The 19,066-nt window shown below is 44.6% G+C and overlaps 1 protein-coding gene across 1 annotated transcript; it reads right to left on the bottom strand.

Moving 5' to 3' along the window:
• Positions 1 to 206: 206 nt before the first annotated feature.
• Positions 207 to 7,610, bottom strand: LOC123401760 (glyoxylate/succinic semialdehyde reductase 1). The gene is made up of 8 exons (XM_045095613.1): positions 7,310 to 7,610; positions 7,048 to 7,158; positions 6,839 to 6,940; positions 4,224 to 4,325; positions 1,518 to 1,633; positions 782 to 860; positions 527 to 697; positions 207 to 452 (listed from the first exon to the last, which is right to left on the bottom strand). The coding sequence occupies exons 1-8, from the start codon at positions 7,412 to 7,414 to the stop codon at positions 363 to 365; spliced, it is 876 nt and encodes a 291-aa protein (XP_044951548.1). The 5' UTR covers positions 7,415 to 7,610; the 3' UTR covers positions 207 to 362.
• Positions 7,611 to 19,066: the final 11,456 nt, after the last annotated feature.

Genomic DNA, 19,066 nt, shown 5'->3' with positions numbered 1-19,066 from the left:
CGCGATGTCCGTTTCCCCCAAACTGGACGCAAGTTTGGACCGGGGATGGATCAAAAACGGACGAAATTCAGACATTTGTCCGTTTGAGTCTGCGTGTTGGACCGTGATATTCGTCTGTTTTATCCCAAACGAAGAAGCGTCCACAAAATGGGATCGCGCGGTGGACTTAGCCTGAGCAGCGGTCTCCGGTGTCCAGGACGCCGAAAGACCCAAATCCCACAGATACCTTCATGCCCAAGCCAATAATTCGAATGTACGTACACATCAATAGTACGATGATAAGCCACATGGGTAGGAGGAACTACAAGAATATCTGCATGCCCATGGCACGTGGTTTTAAGCATTCAGCCCCCGGTCACGCTTTAGCCTGAACCACCTGTGCCTTTCAGCACCTCGTGCACCGCAGAAAAATCCAGGTCGCCAAGTCCCAAGCTTCTTGCTTTCTTGAATGCCTGAGATCCAGTGCGTGGTCACGTGTTTATTAGCTCTGTTGTAATGTTTTGAAGGTAGGGGGAGGGGGGCATACCTCATTAGCAGCAGCTGCGACTGGCATGGAGACGGCATTTTCATCTCCCAATGACAGAGCCAGCCTCATATCCTTCTGCTGATGTTTGAGGGGAAATGCTGGATTGTAGCTGCCCTGTAGCATCGAAGGCCCTTTCATCTTGAACATCGGATTTGCGATGGCACCGAGATCCTGCAAGTCAAAACATAACCATGGTTGTTTTATTGATGGTAAAGGAAGTAGCAGCAGGGATGTTGCAGTAACCAAGCACGGTACCAGGACATCAAGAAGCGTCTGGGGGCTCAACCCACTTTTGTCAGCCAAACAGAGTCCCTCGGAGAAAGCATTCATCATACTGCAGCAAAAAAAATGTCACCGATGATTGCAGTCGATTTATGTCCCGAAAGGCAGAGGAGATGATGTGGCAACAACTGAAAGAGCAAACAAAGGTAGCAGAAATGAAAAGCTCATTTACACAAGAAAGCTACAAACCCCTATTTGCAGTAGGAGCAGGTTTTGGATCCTTACTAAGCTGGCTGGCTATGAATATAAAGATTATCAGTAAATTTACCATTCTGCATAGGCTGAGGTAAGAATTGACAGGGCAAAATAGTAACCATATCTACTGCGCTGAACTACTAACAGATCAGTTTGCAAAGTATCAGCGGTCAAGCTTCTCAGTGGTATTCTGCATACTGATGTTTCAGACACCCTAGATATGATACTACCACCGTCGCGGTTTAGAAGGCACGGTTAAATTTACGTGCATTTCCACAATAGACAAGGTTTAAGGCACGTTGCATTTACTCCTAGCAGCTAATTAGTGCTCCGTTGTACTACTTCTATATGCATGCGTAGTGTGAATGCTATTTTTTAACTTATTTCACAGCCCTTCTAAACCGTGACGGAGGGAGTACTATTAAAGAGACTGGTTAATATACGATGCGAAAGTGCAATGCTGCCTGCAGTTACTACAGTTGAATGTTTTGCCGATGTGTACAAAGATAGTCACCTTCCCATGATCATGTTGACCACCAGTTTCATCTTTGCTCCATTTCCCATCTCCCCCAGAAAGAACGACTTCTTCCCAAGTATGTCAAATGCAGGGACCATGTCATCATATAGTGCCTGAAACATTCAAGGAGTGGATCCAATTAAGCAAACATGAAATCTTAGGGTGATAATGATTGCATTATGCGTGGTAGATATAGCACTACCAATTTACACACTAACGGTTAAAAGAATTGCAAGGATACAAATTGCTGGAACTACCCAGATTAAGTATCAATTTTGAATCCACACTCAATGTTTGATGTACTAGATACTACTCTCTCTGTAAAAAAATATAAGAGTGTTTGGATCACTACTTTAGATCCTAGCACTTTGTAATTTTATGGTGATTGATATCTCCGCCCTACTAACTTTAATAGCTCTTCTGTTTTCTGGCAAGTACTTCAAAACTACGTACAAAGAGTCACTGACACTGCTGTACTATTTTTTTTCGAAACGGAGGCAAAGATTGCCTCATCTGTTAAATAAGCAGAAGAGAATTGCCCAGTTAATTACAGAAAACTGGGCAAAAACCGAAACAACAAGGGCCAAGCCCACTCCCATAGAGTGAAACACTCATGGCAAAACCCACCCTAAACGACGATATGTCGACCTGCGGCCAGACAACGCAGCTCCGACTCTAGTGGAGAACTCAGAAGAACAAAACTAGGCACGGGTGGCCCCACGGAAGATCGCTGAACGGGCCACCTGCAGCTAGTCATCGTACACCACAGGGCCCCGCCACCGCAGCTTCGACTCCACAGCAACAAACAATCCGAGGCAATACCGTGGACACGCCAGAGAAGAGCCGACTACCGCGTGGCCGACCTCGCTCACACCATCATTGTTGCCACAGAAGTCTGGACGCCATAGTGATTCTCTCGGGGCCGCCGCCCCGACATCCACCGCTCCATCGCGCCCAGCACAAACAACAGACACCGCCTTCCGGGGCCGCCGCCCCGAAATACCACAGCTCCCTTCGAGCAGCAACACCGCACAACCCAACTGCCCGCAGCCAACGCTGCTCAGGGTAACCGCTTGCAGACCACGGACGTCACACCACATCCAGGGCTTCCGCCCCCTCTGGGGCGCATCGACCAATCCGACACCCCTACCGCCCAAGCGAGACAAGGATGCCACCCAATCAATGTCGAGATAGAGCCCCACCTCATAGAGCTGCCACTCACATTGTTCACGAGATCGCCATCTCGACGCACAAACAGAAACCACCCGGAGCCGCCACCCCGACGCCCACTGTCCCCGACGACGAGGAGATCTTTGCAAACTGCAGTATGCTGACTCTCCAAGGCGATGCCTCGAAGAAGGAAACAACATAGCCGCCACCATCGCCCGCTTCGACCATCCGACGCTAGAGATTTCTCCCGGAGAGTCATGCAATGGAGCTCCACGACAACGCCTTCAAGAAGGGGAACGACGCCATGGCGCCGCCGTTGCCGGCACCGACCCAAAGTCAGGGTTGGGCTTTCGCCCGGAGCTCCACCACACCTCCGAATCCGAGCAGATCCGAAGCACTGCACTGCACAACACACAATCCCCATGGTCTACGTCCACCGGCTCCACCTCATGGTGCAGCGCCCTTGGCCTGCCCGCGAGCAAGCCAATCCGGCACAGCCCGATGCCACGCTTCCTTCACCCCGCATGACACGCACGCACCTCTGGCCAGCACCAGATCCACCAGAGCGAGCAAATCCACCCCTCGCAAAAGGGGAACGAGATCCAATCCGCCCCCACCGTACTGCAGTACCGATGCCACATCCCAGCCATGGCGCCCCCAGCACGAAAGCGCCCTCTTCTTTCTGGTCACACCCTCGGCCCCCGGTGCCACCGCGCGCCGGCGGTGACTAACCTCTACGTCGTGGCCGCCGCCCGCATCACGCGAGCAAACCCCGCGCCAACCCGAGGCGCTCGCCCCTGAACGCATCGCGGGAGGCCCACGCCGACGCCGTGGCTCCCTTTGCGCGCCCAGCAGCCTAGAGCAAAGCAGCGGGGACGAGCCTCATCAGATCCACGCCGCCCAGTGCCCGAGAGCACCGGCACCGCCCCTAGCCGTCCAGCCGACGAAGCTTCACCGAGCAGCCGCGGGACCGCACCTCCACGCGACCGACACGCACGCGCTGGCTTTACCCGGCGGCGGCGAGGGAGGTGAGCAGCGAAGTGGGTGCCGACGGCGGCGCCTAGGGTTGCGCCCGGGCCGCTCGCAGGAGTGGCACAGGGCCTGCAATTGTCTCCCTAAAATGTGTCCTTGGTGATACTGCTGTACTATTATGTTAACATTTGGCAGAAAAGAAAAAAGGGGGGAGTAGCTGTATAACCAAACAGGTATACATAGGTAAGAAATTATTATGGTCACTAGAAGGGTTGAATTGCCAAGAGTTTCACTGTTTTTGCTACAAGAAAAATGAGTTTCCCCTGCTTTACATAACAAGGAAAATATTATGATCATCGTATCAAAATTACCACTAGCACTCAACCGAAAGCAGAGGACTGGAGATATTGAACCTTCCAAAACCAGTATGTACAAAGACCAAAATATGGCGGAAAATGTTTCTAAGAAAAATCTTTGTTTTAAGCAAGCTGGAGATATTGAACCTTCCAAAACCAGTAAGTACAAACACTTGCAAGTGATCATCACAACAGAGTGAATTACCTTGTCGCCTGCAGCAAGAATGACCAATTGGCCATCTTCAGCTGGCTTCTTGCTCCCTGAAACTGGAGCTTCAACAAAAGCTCCGCCCTTTTGTTTAACCGCCTGCAAACAAGAAAACCATGTTAGTTGGGGAAGAGAGGAATAAAGTAATAAACTCACAAAAATGCTAGAAATTTATTATGTTGATACTATCAACAAACAAGGACTAAGATTTAGCATTTGCTCGAAACACAAATATAGGCAAATGCAATATTTGTCACTTGTATTCATCCAACTGTGCTTAACTATACAATGTTATATCAAGTCCATTACTGATCTAGGAATGCACATTATTCCATGTCTCCTACATCTTTTCTCACTTGTGCCTATACTGATTGAGTTGGGTATCCTACTCCTTACGCTTGCTGTTCAACACGTCAATTCTACGTATGTTTTGGACGATAATATCATTCTTGGTCCTCTAAATGTGAACGTCCCCGAGTCACAGTCTATGGTGTAAGCCAAGTATCATGCCACCACTCATGTCGTCAGTGAGACATGTTGGTTGCGGCAGCTGCTGCAGGAGCTACATCATCTACTTGCATACTGCAGTGTTGTTTACTGAAACAACATCATCATATAATAATTGTCTGCCAACTCGGTGAAGCATAAATGGATCAAGCACATTGAAGTTGATGTTTGTATTCTACTAGAAAAAGGGAATTATATTAACTAATTCTAAGCATGCGGACATGTTCACCAACGGGTTCACCGCGCTAGTGTTCACTGAGTTCTGTTCCAGTCTCAACATCCCAGAACCAGCAGCTGTAGCTGCAACTACAGGAGCATGCAGTCACACACTACTCGCCTCATAGGTATGGTCTGACTAGTTAGAATCCACATCCTCATTTTATTGCTGTTGGTTATCATTCCACGTATAAATCACCCTCCCTGCCTCACCCTCTGTGCCTCGTTTGGTATAATTGATATGCCTATTAGGTGACTCCTCGGTTTCCTCTTTTAATATGTCAACCTACCTTCCTGGGGAAAAAGATTTTTTAGGAATAATTCCGGGGACTGGAAAAATGTGATTGCTTATAAGTATGATGTGACTTGTCCAAATATTTTTTGGACCAAAACAAAATTTGGATCTCCTTTCTGGAAAAGTGTTTCCTGGGCTTTACAAGCATCTAGAAATTTTTATCATTGGAAAATAGGAAATGGTGCTAATATAAGTTTCTGGCATGATGTTTGGGCTGGGGAGTGTTCCCTTAAAGTAAGGTTTTGGAAATTGTTTGAGATCTGTAATCAACAAGAATGTGCTGTGGCCCAAGTGTGGGATGGGGTGACACTTAAGCTATCATTTAGAAGGTGTGTTGATCGTAGTGGACTAAGTGATTGGGGAATGCTTATTAATCATATAAAGAATTATCCTTTATCTGATTCTCTTGATACTCCTGTTTGGGATTTGGAATCAAAAGGCATTTACTCTGTTAAGTCTTTTTATAAGTGTATCAACTTTGGAGGTGTGGTATCTCCTTTTGGAGACTCTTTATGGAAAACTTTGTGTCCTCAGAAAATACATGTGTTTTTGTGGTTGTGTTTATATAACAAATCCTTGACTAGAGATAATGTGGCTAAAAGGAAAACAATTGAGGATAAGTCTTGCCTATTTTGTAGTGAAGATGAATCCATCCAGCATTTATTTTTTGAGTGTGTGAACTCTAACCTGATTTGGGATATTATATCTGATTTCTTTAAGATTTGCAGAATAAGTTGCATTAGTGAGGTTGCTTCCTTTTGGAAAGTTAATAAACAAAAGCCTGTTCTTAACTTGGTAATTGCTGCCTCCTTGTGGAGTATATGGAAATTAAGAAATGAATTCTGTTTCCAGGGGCGCAAATGGAGAAGTCTGGACTGCAACATTGTCAAGTTAAGAGGGATTTTGCTTCGATGGGAAGTTCTTTGTGGCGCTGCTCAGCAAACCGAACTGAAACAGTTCATTTGTCTGCTGGACAAGCGTCGGGGGGAGATCCTCAGGATTGCTTGGCGATGATCTGAAGACCTGTCCTTATCCTTAGTTTCTTTTCTCCCTTGGTAGTTTATCTTGCTTGTAATAAAAGTAGACTACCTTGCACTTTCCAGGACAGCTTCCTTTGTTGGGGTCTGCCTGTGGTTATTTTCGGTTGGTGTGTTAACTGCTATGTACCTGGTTTATGGGCTTTTTGTGCTCCATTTATAAAAAGTGGGGTAGGGGGGGGGGGGGGGGAACCCCTTTTGTTCAAAAAAAAATATGTCAACCTACCTGTGTCCAGCTACAGAATTTTTATCTCTGGTGAACTCTATTCACAAGTAGATAGAATAAAATGTAACTCAACTATCTGAAACATAGTATGTGCTAACGATGCCATCAATGATGCAGAAGGCGAGAAATGGATTCACAGCAACTTAATCAACTTAACCCTCTGAGCAACGAATTCAGGAGCTCAGGATTGAAAACCAAAAAAAAAAAAAACACAGCCTCACCCCTTTCCAGTATGTGCTAATAATGATGCCCAGCCAGTCGAACTTAAGACAGTGCACGGGGCAAAAAGAAATGGCACCTGACTGTTACAAGCCATAAGCAAGAAGAATACCTCGCTTATCTTGCAAGAAGTTGCAGCATCAACAGTGGACATGTCCACGTAGCCCTTGCCCTCCCCGATTTGCTCGAGCACACCATCCTTGTCGAAAACAACCTAGATGAATTTGAAAAGGCCAGGAAATGGGGATATCATATCAGCGACAACAACGGCATCCCGCAACGCTGGAGTAAGAACAAAAAGGGTTCCCGGCGTCACTTAACAGATAGCGCGGCGCTGGGATCGGAGAGCATGGCGATGGTGTACTTGCACTTGGCCACGACGGACGCCGGCGTGTCCCCGACGGCGGCGCCCATCGCGACGAGCTCGTCGCACTGCCAACACAAATTGCCACGGGTTCTCGGGATTATTATCGGATAGGAACAAAATAAACGGAGTATGGGACATGAATCAATCGGTCGATCCTCCTCCAGAGGACCAAACCGCAGACGGATGGATCCGACGAATCAGGGGGGCATCGCGTACCTTGGAGAGGGTCCGGTTCCAGACGGTGACGCGGAAGCCGTGGCGGAGGAGGTTGGCCGCCATTGCCTTACCCATGATGCCCAGCCCCAAGAAGCCGACCTCCATCGCGGCCTCCCTCTCCCTGCTGCTGCTACTCTTCTTCGTCTTCCTAGCACGCGGAAGCCGTGGCGGCGGGGTTGGCTCCTCTCCCCTCCTCTCTCTCGTCCCCTCTTCCTGACTGCACGCGCACCCGCACCCGCCACTAGCGACACCCGCTTGTGCTCCTCCAGTGGGCAGCCGAGGCTCCTGCTCCTCAATGGTCCCCTCGATTTTTTTTTATTTTTTTTTCCTTGTCGTTCGCTTTATCCAAGAGTTTTTTTTTTTAACACTTATCCAAGAGTTTTTTTTTTTTAACACTTATCCAAGAGTTTCTGGTGCGCTGAGCAACTCCATCCAGCGGATTCTTAATAAAACTCTCCCACCTCAATAATACTTCTCAGATTATTATGGACGGATGCTATTGCTTTCAAAGGTCCCAAATAAAACTCTTCCAATATTTTGTTTTTGTTCTTTGCGTGTACAAACATTAGGAATACTTAGGGTGTGTTCAGTTGGAGTTGGAGGGATGGCATGAAACGCCATGGGTTCGACCCATTCCAAGCCCACATTCTCGCGGAGCCGGCACGCAGTGATTCCCCCCGATCGAATATTCGGCCCAGATGTGGAACAAGGTCATACCTCAAAAACGGTCGGACCACGTGGAACGGTTACCTCCCTCGCAGTCGCCCTCGCTCCCAGGTGCGATGCCTCCCGCTCCTCCCTCCCCCTCGTCCCTTCCCCTTCATGGATGTGAGCTCCATCGGTGCTCCACCCTTCTCCGTCGACCGGCGGCCGCCTCCCCTCCTCTCATCTCCTTCCCCACTCCATGGATCTGAGCTGCACCGACGGCTGGTGATACGTCTCCAACGTATCTACTTTTTCAAACTCTTTTGCCCTTGTCTTGGACTCTAATTTGCATGATTTGAATGAAACGAACCCGGATTGACGTTGTTTTCAGCAGAACTGTCATGGTGTTGTTTTTGTGCAGAAATAAAAGTTTTCGGAATGACCTGAAAACTTACGAGGGTTTTTGTATGAAATATATAAAAATATCAGAGAAAGAATCAATTGAAGATACGCTTTCAGTGGGCCAGGAGCCCTGCAGGCGCCCCCCCCCCCACCTAGGGCGCGCCTAGCAGGCTCGTGGGGCCCACGTGGCTCCTCCGACTTCATCTCCAACTCCATATAACCTCTCTCGCCCAGAAAAAAATAGGAGAGAAGATTTCATCGCGTTTCACATACGGAGCTATCGCCACCGCATGTTCTTCCTCGGGAGGGCAGATCTGGAGTCCGTTCTGGGCTCCGGAGAGGGGAAATCGACGTCGTCGTCATCATCAACCATCATCCATCGCCAATTCCATGATGCTCTCCATCGTTCGTGAGTAATCTTATCGTAGGCTTGCTGGACGGTGATGGGTTGGATGAGATCTATCATGTAATCGAGTTAGTTTTGATGGGGTTTGATCCCTAGTATCCACTATGTTCTAAGATTGATGTTGCTACTACTTTGCTATGCTTAATGCTTGTCACTAGGGCCTGAGTGCCATGATTTCAGATCTAAACCTGTTATATTTTCATCAATATATGTATGTTCTTGATCCTATCTTGCAAGTTGTAGTCATCTACTATGTGTTATGACCCGGCAACCCCGGAGTGACAATAACCGGAACTACTCCCGGAGATGACCATAGTATGAGGATCCCATGTATTCACTATGTGCTAATGCTTTGTTTCGGTTCTCTATTAAAAGGAGACCTTAATATCCCTTAGTTTCCATTAGGACCCCGCTGCCACGGGAGGGTAGGACAAAAGATGTCATGCAAGTTCTTTTCCATAAGCACGTATGACTAAATATGGAATACATGCCTACATTACATTGACAAACTGGAGCTAGTTACACATCACCCTATGTTATAATTGTTACATGATGAATGCCATCCGACATAATTATCCATCACCGATCCAATGCCTACGAGCTTTTCCTATACTAACCCTTGCTAAGTTACTTTACCGCTACTGCTGTCACACTTGCTATACAAATTACTACTGCTACTGTTACTGCCGCTACCGTTACTATCATACTACTTTGCTACTAAAACTTTGCTGCAGATACTAAGTCTTTTAGGTGTGGTTGAATTGACAACTCAACTGCTAATACTCGAGAGTATTCTTTGGCTCCCCTTGTGTCGAAACAATAAATTTGGGTTGAATACTCTACCCTCGAAAACTGTTGCGATCCCCTATACTTGTGGGTTATCAAGACCTTTTTCTGACGCCGTTGCCGGGGAGCATAACTCTATTCTCTGAGTCACTTGGGATTTATATCTGTTGATCACTATGAGGAATCCGAGAGATCCAAAAACTAAAGTCTTGCCCTCAACTACGAGCACAGGTAAGGAACTGACATCTAGCTCTGCACTTGATTCACCTTCTGTTATGAGTAAATTTGCGACACCACCACCTACTAGTAATTCTGATATGTCGCATGTGCTTGATGATGCTACTTCTGCTATCCATGATGCTTATGATGATGCTTTGCTTGATAATAATATGCCACTGGGTGAATTTCTTGATGCACAAATTGCTAGAGTTACTGCTGAATCTGATGATACTTCTGAAACTGATGAAATTATTGAAGTTGAACCTGCTGTGACACCTGTTAGACCTAGCTCTCCTAGATATGAATTGCCTAATATACCTAAGGGTTATGTTATGGAGGGAGAGGTAGCTGAAGACTTTTTTGCTTGTAAGGATAGCTATGATCTTGAGAATTTATTACGCAAGTGGAAAGAAAAATCTCTGAATGCTAGAATGAAATATGATCATAAGTTTGCTACTTCACCCATCTTTGTTACTGATAAGGATTATGAATTCTCTGTCGATCCTGAGTTAATCACTTTCGTTGAATCTGATCCTTTTCATGGTTATGAATATGATATTGTTGTAACACATCTTACTAAACTGAATGATATAGCCACCCTATTCACTAATGAGGAAATTTTTTGCTATTACTATATCCTTAAGTTGTTTCCTTTCTCACTAAAGGGTGATGCTAAAACTTGGTTTACTTCTCTTGCTCATGGTTGTGTGCGTAGTCCCCAGGATATGATATACTACTTCTCTGAGAAATATTTTCATGCCCATAAGAAACAAGTTGCCTTGCAGTATATATATAACTTTGTGCAAATTGAAGAAGAGAGTCTCCCACAAGCTTGGGGGAGGCTTGTCCAGTTACTTAATGCTTTGCCTGATCACCCTCTTAAGAAAAATGAAATACTTGATATCTTTTATAATGGACTAACCGATGCTTCTAGGGACCACCTAGATAGTTGTGTTGGTTGTGTTTTCAGGGAACGAACTGCAGAACAAGCTGAAATTCTATTGAATAATATCTTGAGCAATGATAATGCTTGGACTATTCCCGAACCACCTCTGAAGCCAACTCCGAAGAAAAGAGGTATTATATTCCTCGGTCCTGAAGATATGCAAGAAGCCAAGAAATCTATGTAAGAGAAAGGTATTAAATCTGAAGATGTTAAGAATCTACCACCTATTGAAGAAATACATGGTCTTGATAACCCGACACAGGTAGTAGAGGTAAATTCTCTTCGTAGATTCAATGAGATTCCTTATGATAAACCTGCTAGCTTATGCTTAGATGAATTTGATAACTTTGTTGTCAAACAACAAAGTTTTAATGATTATGTTAGCAGACAACTGAAACAAAATGCTCGTATGATTAATCATATAAGTGCTTGTGTGGATAGAAATGTTAATGATCTTAAGCTTATTGGTAAACATGCTTCTATGGTCACTACTCAAGTAGAACAAGTACTTAAGGCTCAAAATGACTTTCTTAATGAATTGAATGATAATTATGTTAGAGTTGTTACTAGAGGTGGTAGAATGACTCAGGAACCTTTGTATCCTGAGGGCCATCCTAAGAGAATTGAACAAGATTCTCAAGGAGTTAATATTGATGCACCTAGTCATACTAGTAATAGGAAGAAAAAGAAAGATGATAGGAACTTGCATGCTAGTAAACATGTTGTTGTTACACCTGAGAATCCAAATGATGTTTCTATTTCTGATGCCGAAACACAATCTGGTGAAGAACATGAGCCTAGTGATAATATTGATAATGGTGTTCATGTTGATGCTCAACCTAGTAATGATAATGATGTGGAGATTGAACCTGTTGTTGATCTTGATAACCCACAACCTAAGAGCAAGAGATACGATAAGAATGATTTTATTGCTAGGAAGCATGGTAAGGAAAGAGAACCATGGGTTCAGAAACCCATGCCCTTTCCTCCCAAACCATCCAAGAAAAAGGATGATGAGGATTTTGAGCGCTTTGTTAAAATGATTAGACCTACCTTTTTGCAAATGCGTTTGACTGATATGCTTAAAATGTCTCCTTATGCTAAGTACATGAAAGATATTGTGACTAATAAAAGAAAGATACCTGATGTTGAGATTTCCACCATGCTTGCTAATTACACTTTTAAGGGTGGGACTCCTAAGAAACTAGGTGATCCCGGAGTGCCCACTATACCTTGCTCCATTAAAGGAAATTATGTTAGAACTGCTTTATGTGATCTTGGAGCCGGTGTTAGTGTTATGCCTCTCTCTTTATATCGTAGACTTGAATTGGATAAGTTGACACCTACTGAAATTTCTTTGCAAATGGCCGACAAATCAACTAATTTACCTATCTGCATTTGCGAGGATGTGCCTGTTGTGGTTGCGAATGTTACTATCTTAACGGACTTTGTTATTCTTGATATTCCCGAGGATGATGCCATGGCGGTCATCCTTGGAATACCCTTTTTAAACACTGCAGGGGCTGTTATTGATTGCAACAAAGGCAATGCCACTTTCCATGTTAATGGTAATGAGCACACGGTGCACTTTTCGAAGAAACAATATCGAGTTCATTGCATTAATGCTATTGAAAAATCTTCATCAATTATTATTGGAAGCTTTGAATTCCCTATACCTACTGTCAAGATGAAATATGATATACTTGTTATTGGGGATATGCACACCCCCGTTGAGGTAACCTAATGATTATTCGAAAATTCTCCGGTTTTATGTGATTCAAAAAAAAGTTTGTCAAGGAGACTTGATCAACCTCATTGACGGATTTCTTTTGATGACCATGAGATGGATGAATCTAGAAGTCACAACCTTCCGTTCCCAACTTTTACTTTCTATTATTTAGTAGAAAAATAATAAATATAGCATTATTTTCCTGTTTTCTGCATTATCCGTTCAATAAAAAATGACCTCGAAATAGAAGTTCTCCAAATGCCCTGAAATTCAAGTATGATTTTTTCTGGAATATATAAGAATTTCTGAGATAGATAACTAGTGAGGGGATGCACCAGTGGGCCACGAGCCCAGGAGGCGCGCCCACCCCCTGGGCGCGCCTGCCAGGCTTGTGGGTCCCATGTGGCCCCCCTTCACTTATTCCAGCACCCATCTCCTTCATCTACCTCCAGAAAAAATCATTCCACAGCTCAAACCCATGTTCTTTCTCATTTTGTTGCATTTTTTGATCTCCTTGTGCAAAGCCCCAATCACCAAACTGTTTTGGGGAATTGTTCCTTGGTATGTGACCCCTCCATTGGTCCAATTAGTTTTTATTCTAGTGCTTTATTCATTGCATATTTTTTGTTGCCTTGGTGACCCTGTTCTTCAGCTTTGCATGTTAATTTTAGTTGGTCCCAAGTAGTTTTGATGCATGATATAGCCTCTAGGCACTTGTAGGAGTAGTTGCTATGAGTTTTGTTAAACATTGTTCACTTTTATTTTGAGTCACTAAAAATTTCATAATTATTTCTGAAAAAGGAAGATGTCCAGGAAGAACTATCATGGTGGTTCCTCAAGCAAAAGGGGTCCCCGTCTCGCGATTCGGGAGCCCGATCCTTATCAGCCAAGGAACGCATCGGTGCAACCATGTGAACGGCCTTCCGATGAATTCATGATTGATGCAGGTTTCAAGGACGAGTTTGATACCTTTGTTCGCAACTTCGGGCACGAAGAATTCATCTCCAATAAATGTGAACATTATACTACACTCACTGCCTCTTTTGTTCGTAGATTCAAATTTTCAGTTGGCCGTGACACATCCATACTGTTTGATCTTTATGACAAATCGTATACTATGGATTTAGAGGATTTTAATAGATTATGCAAGATACCTGATTGGGTAGTCCCAATGACCCTCCTAAGTATTCGGTTAGAGATTTTATTTCTAGTATAACTGTTGGAGAAACTAGAGATATTACACAGGCTACCATGGGGAGCATTCATTTTCCTGCCTTACATTATTTTGCCCTCTTCATAGGTAGATGCATTAATGGCAAGCATGACCATAGTCACCTCTGTGCACCTGACCTTAGTATTCTTAAGAGCGCAGTAACGGGTGATAGAAGTTTCAACATGGGTGCTATAATTGCGAGGATGCTAAATAATAATGCTAATGAAGGGGATTTCTTCGGTGGGATCTATGCCACTTGCATAGCAAATTCTCTTGGAATACCCATCCGCATAGGAGATCCCCCGCTCCACACAGCTTTCCTTGATCACGCCGCTATGATACGTTATCAGTTCCTTGAAAGGGATAATGAATCCCTCCTATACCGGTTAATATTTAACCGACAACGTGTTTTCCATATTACCCTTCCTGCTCCCACCTTCTTTGACTTTCAGGGGAAACGGAGATATTACATAACCAAAGGAGAGGCAGAGGAGTATGAGAGGGAGGTGAAGGTTGCTCGCCTCCGTGAGGCAGCTATTCAGGCGGTAGCTGCCGCGTCCCAATACAACCCCCATTATGATTTTGGATATCGCCCGGACCAGCCGTGGAACTAGAGCAACATAGGCCAAAAGCCTAAGCTTGGGGGAGTACGTGTCTCTCGCCGACTTTATATTCATGCTCACACATTCATTTTGATAGTCGGTGTTCACACTCTTCCATTGTATCATCCATGCTAGTTTATTTCTTTTTCTTGCATTCTTCTCGTGTGTTTGTTTAAAAATGAGAAAAAAATTTAGTTGTAAGTTTACTTTCCAGCATGCTTAGTGGTAATTAAAAAGAAAACCCAAAAAGATTTCCCGTTCTTCTTTTGCTTGTTGGGAGCTTTCCCGTGTAAATAGTTTTCTTTTTCTTTGGGTCGAGGTAGAAGACCATGATTAAAATGATTAGTGGCTCTCATATGCATTATTGTTTATCCGTCAAAGAGCCATATTACTTTGTCTTCTCCTCTGAATTTGCTTGCAGATTCCAGCTTAGTCCAATGCACGAACACTCTTATTATTATTCACATCATTCGGTCGTGCAAGTGAAAGGCAATAATGACGATATATGATGAAGTGACTAAGCCTGGAAAAGCTGGTATGAACTCGACCTATTTTGTTTTTGTAAATATGACTAGCTCATCATTCCTAATTCATCATTATTATGAGAGAAACATATTTGCAATGACAACTTAGATATCGTAGTTTCTGATGCCATGCTTAATTAGCTAGGAGCTTATAATGGTTTGTCTTGGATGCCAACATGAATTTCAAGACGGTTATGATGTAGTATGATAGGATGGTATCCTCCTTTGAATGATTCAAGTGGCTTGACTTGGCACATGTTCACGCATGTAGTTGAAACAAAATCAACATAGCCTCTATGATATTCATGTTTATGGTGATTTATATCCTACTCATGCTTGCACTCAACATTGGTTAATTTCAATGCATATTGATGACTGGTGTCGCTCTCTAGTTGGTCGCTTCCCAGTCTTATGCTAGCCTTCACTTGTACTAAGCGGGAATACTGCTTGTGCATCCACTTCCATAAACCCAAAGTTGTTCCATATGAGTCCACCATACCTACCTATATGCGGTATCTACCTGCCGTTCCAAGTAAATTTGCATGTGCCACTCTCTAAATCTTCAAATAATAATCTGTTTTGTATGCCCAAACCGCTCATGTGGTGACAAGGGGCGGTCAGTATCTTCCATGCTAGGCTTGTTATCCTCGATACATGTTTATTCACTATCACTCACGAGAAAGGGGCCGGTAATCGGAATGCCCAGTTCCATGCTCAAATCAAATCAAAAATATAATTGCAAACAAAACTCCCCGTGGATTGTTGTTGGTATGGACGGCACCCGAGGATTCGGCTAGTCGTGGAGTGTGATTGATCGGTGGTGGGGGAGTCAAAACTTTACTATTCTGTTTGGGAACCGCCTATAATATGTGTAGCATGGAAGATGGTGAAAACTCTTGGTCATCGCGTTGACAATGAAAGCATGCCACCCAAAATTATTTATCTCTGTTTTAAAAAGCTTGAGCTCTAGCACCTCTCAAATCAATGCTTCCCTCTGCGAAGGGCCTATCTATTTACGTTTCTGTTGAGTCATCCTCTTCTTATTAAAAAGCACCAGTTAGAGAGCACCTCCGTCATTTATATGCTTTGCTATTAATTGATATTGAGTATGACTATGACTAGATCTTCTTTGCCATGAATTACAATTCCCAGTCGGCCTTTGGTCTTTGAAGGTGCTCTACATTTATGTTTTGCGGTCTCAGAAAAGGGCTAGCGAGATACCATTTATTCATGTTGTATCATGATTATTTTGATTGAAGTGTTGACGTTTGAAACTTATTATTATTGCTCGCTAGTTAATTACGCCATTGATATGAGTATACCATGAGACCTAAATGTCATTGCTTATGTGGTTAGCTTATGATCTTGCTGAAATTCTGAATATGAGTTAGACATAATTACAACAACAAGATCAAACAGAGTTCGTAAAAGTTTTTCTTTTGTCTCTTTCAGTTTATCAACTGAATTTCTTGAGGACAAGCAAGGCTTTAAGCTTCGGGGAGTTGATACATCTCCAACGTATCTACTTTTCCAAACTCTTTTGCCCTTGTCTTGGGCTCTAATTTGCATGATTTGAATGAAACTAACCCGGATTGACGTTGTTTTCAGCAGAACTGTCATGGTGTTGTTTTTGTGCAGAAGTAAAAGTTTTCGGAATGACCTGGAAACTTACGAGGATTTTCTATGGAATATATAAAAAATATCAGAGAAAGAATCAACTTAAGATACGCTGCCAGTGGGCCATGAGCCTTGCAAGCGCCCCCCTAGGGCGCGCCCAGCAGGCTCGTGGGGCCACGTGGCTCCCCCGACTTCATCTCCAACTCGATACAACCTCTCTCGCCCAGAAAAAAAATAGGAGATAAGAGTTCATCGCGTTTCACGATACGGAGCCGCCGCCACCGCTTGTTCTTCCTCGGGAGGGCAGATCTGGAGTCCGTTCTGGGCTCCGGAGAGGGGAAATCGACGTCGTCGTCATCATCAACCATCCTCCATCGCCAATTCCATGATGCTCTCCATCGTTCGTGAGTAATCTTATCGTAGGCTTGCTGGACGGTGATGGATTGGATGAGATCTATCATGTAATCGAGTTAGTTTTGATGGGGTTTGATCCCTAGTATCCACTATGTTCTAAGATTGATGTTGCTACTACTTTTCTATGCTTAATGCTTGTCACTAGGGCCCGAGTGCCATGATTTCTGATCTGAACCTATTATGTTTTCATCAATATATGTGTGTTCTTGATCCTATCTTGCAAGTTGTATTTACCTACTATGTGTTATGACCCGGCAACCCGGAGTGACAATAGCCGGAACCACTCCCGGAGATGACCATAGTATGAGGATCCAATGTATTCACTATGTGCTAATGCTTTCTTCCGGTTCTCTATTAAAAGGAGACCTTAATATCCCTTAGTTTCCATTAGGACCCCGCTGCCACGGGAGGGTAGGACAAAACATATCATGCAAGTTCTTTTCCATACGCACGTATGACTAAATACGGAATACATGCCTACATTACATTGACGAACTGGAGCTAGTTACATATCACCCTATGTTATAACTGTTACATGATGAATGCCATCCGACATAATTATCCATCACCGATCCAATGCCAACGAGTTTTTCCTATACTGGTCCTTGCTAAGTTACTTTACCACTACTGATGTCACACTTGCTATACAAATTACTACTGCTACTGTTACCACCGCTAGCGTTACTATCATACTACTTTGCTACTAAAACTTTGCTGCAGATACTAAGTCTTTCAGGTGTGGTTGAATTGACAACTCGAGAGTATTCTTTGGCTCTTCTTGTGTCGAATCAATAAATTTGGGTTGAATACTCTACCCTCGAAAGCTGTTGCGATCCCCTATACTTGTGGGTTATCAGGTGGTTCCTCCCATCCCCGCCAGCCCATGGTCGCTGCAGCAGCGACTGGTTGCTCCATCCCCGACGACTGGTTCCTCCCATCCCCGGCAGCTGGTCGCCTCATCCCCGCCAGCCCATGGTCGTTGCAGCGGCGGGTGGTTGCTCCATCCCCGGCGACTGGTTCCTCCCATCCCCGGTGGCTGGTTCCTCCCATCCCCACCGTCCCATGGTCGCTACAGCGGCGGCTGGTCGCCCCATCCCCGGCGGCTCGTACTACAAAGGAATTGGCATGCGACGGCTACGCGGAACTGAATCAGGCGCTCGATTGTGCTCCCTCTTGCAATTTGCGTTTGTTCACGCTTTTATAGTTTTTCCATTCCATTTCATTCCACCAACTAAACATGAAGATGTAACCGTTCCATTCCATGTCATTGCTTATACCGAACAGAGAGATGGAACATTCCATTCTTATGGAATGGAACCATTCCATTCCATTCCACTTGGTTCTTCAACTAAACACACCCTTAGACATCACTGTAATGAGTCAAACATCCATACTGTAAAAGCTCAAAATTTGAATACGAATTCAAAATCAAACATGCACATAAACATGAAGATCAAACATAGAGCATCACTCAATCCCATCTATACCCCGCTAGCACTCCCTCCCATTCTTGATGCTATAAATTGTGTTTTGATCTACTATCCCTATAAAAGTAAAAGATGACAGATCCAAATCATCATCTTAATTGTCTAATCATAAAATCTAAACATTCAAAACCTTCTAATGTTAAGTACCAATCATGTTGAACGCACTAACGATTTACTAATTCACTCATCCACGAATAATGTGTTAGTACCACTTCATCATCACCAAAATACGCGAGCGTGATAAATATGTCGTCTCCCCTTACAGGTCGGAGGGTCATCGACCACTGCACCTCCTCTTCGTCGGCGTCCCGCATCATGCATGCTGCCTTTCCCTTGTTGACCCGTCCCCCCACCTCACCCCGGCCCCGGACGCCCTCGTCGTCACTACACCCTTATAGTTGTCCGCCTCTCCTTGAGCGTGGCCTGTGTTCGCCACCCGTCGATTCTTCACTCGGCTAAGGCCGCACGCAGTCGTCACCGCCTTTCCCCACATCACGCCCTGGGGTTGTTGGCTACCAACGTTGACGCCATCTGCCGCCCCCGAATCCGCGTGTTGAGGCATGTTGTTGCTGGTTGTCGATGCCATGTACCACCCATTAATTTGTGTGTTAAGGCGTGTTGTTCCTGACTGCCGACGCCATCTGCTGCCCTCAAATCCTTTCCCCATGAGATACCTTATTTCCTCTTTGCAGATGATACAATGAAATTATACAGACGGAGCTGAGAAACGTCAATCTATTAGACCAAACAATGGCATCCACAATAAT

Source organism: Hordeum vulgare, chromosome 6H (genome assembly GCF_904849725.1).
Source record: "Hordeum vulgare subsp. vulgare chromosome 6H, MorexV3_pseudomolecules_assembly, whole genome shotgun sequence".
NCBI classification, from domain to species: Eukaryota; Viridiplantae; Streptophyta; class Magnoliopsida; order Poales; family Poaceae; genus Hordeum; species Hordeum vulgare.
Note: the sequence above shows the minus strand (reverse complement) of the source record. Positions and strands in the feature narration are given on the sequence as shown.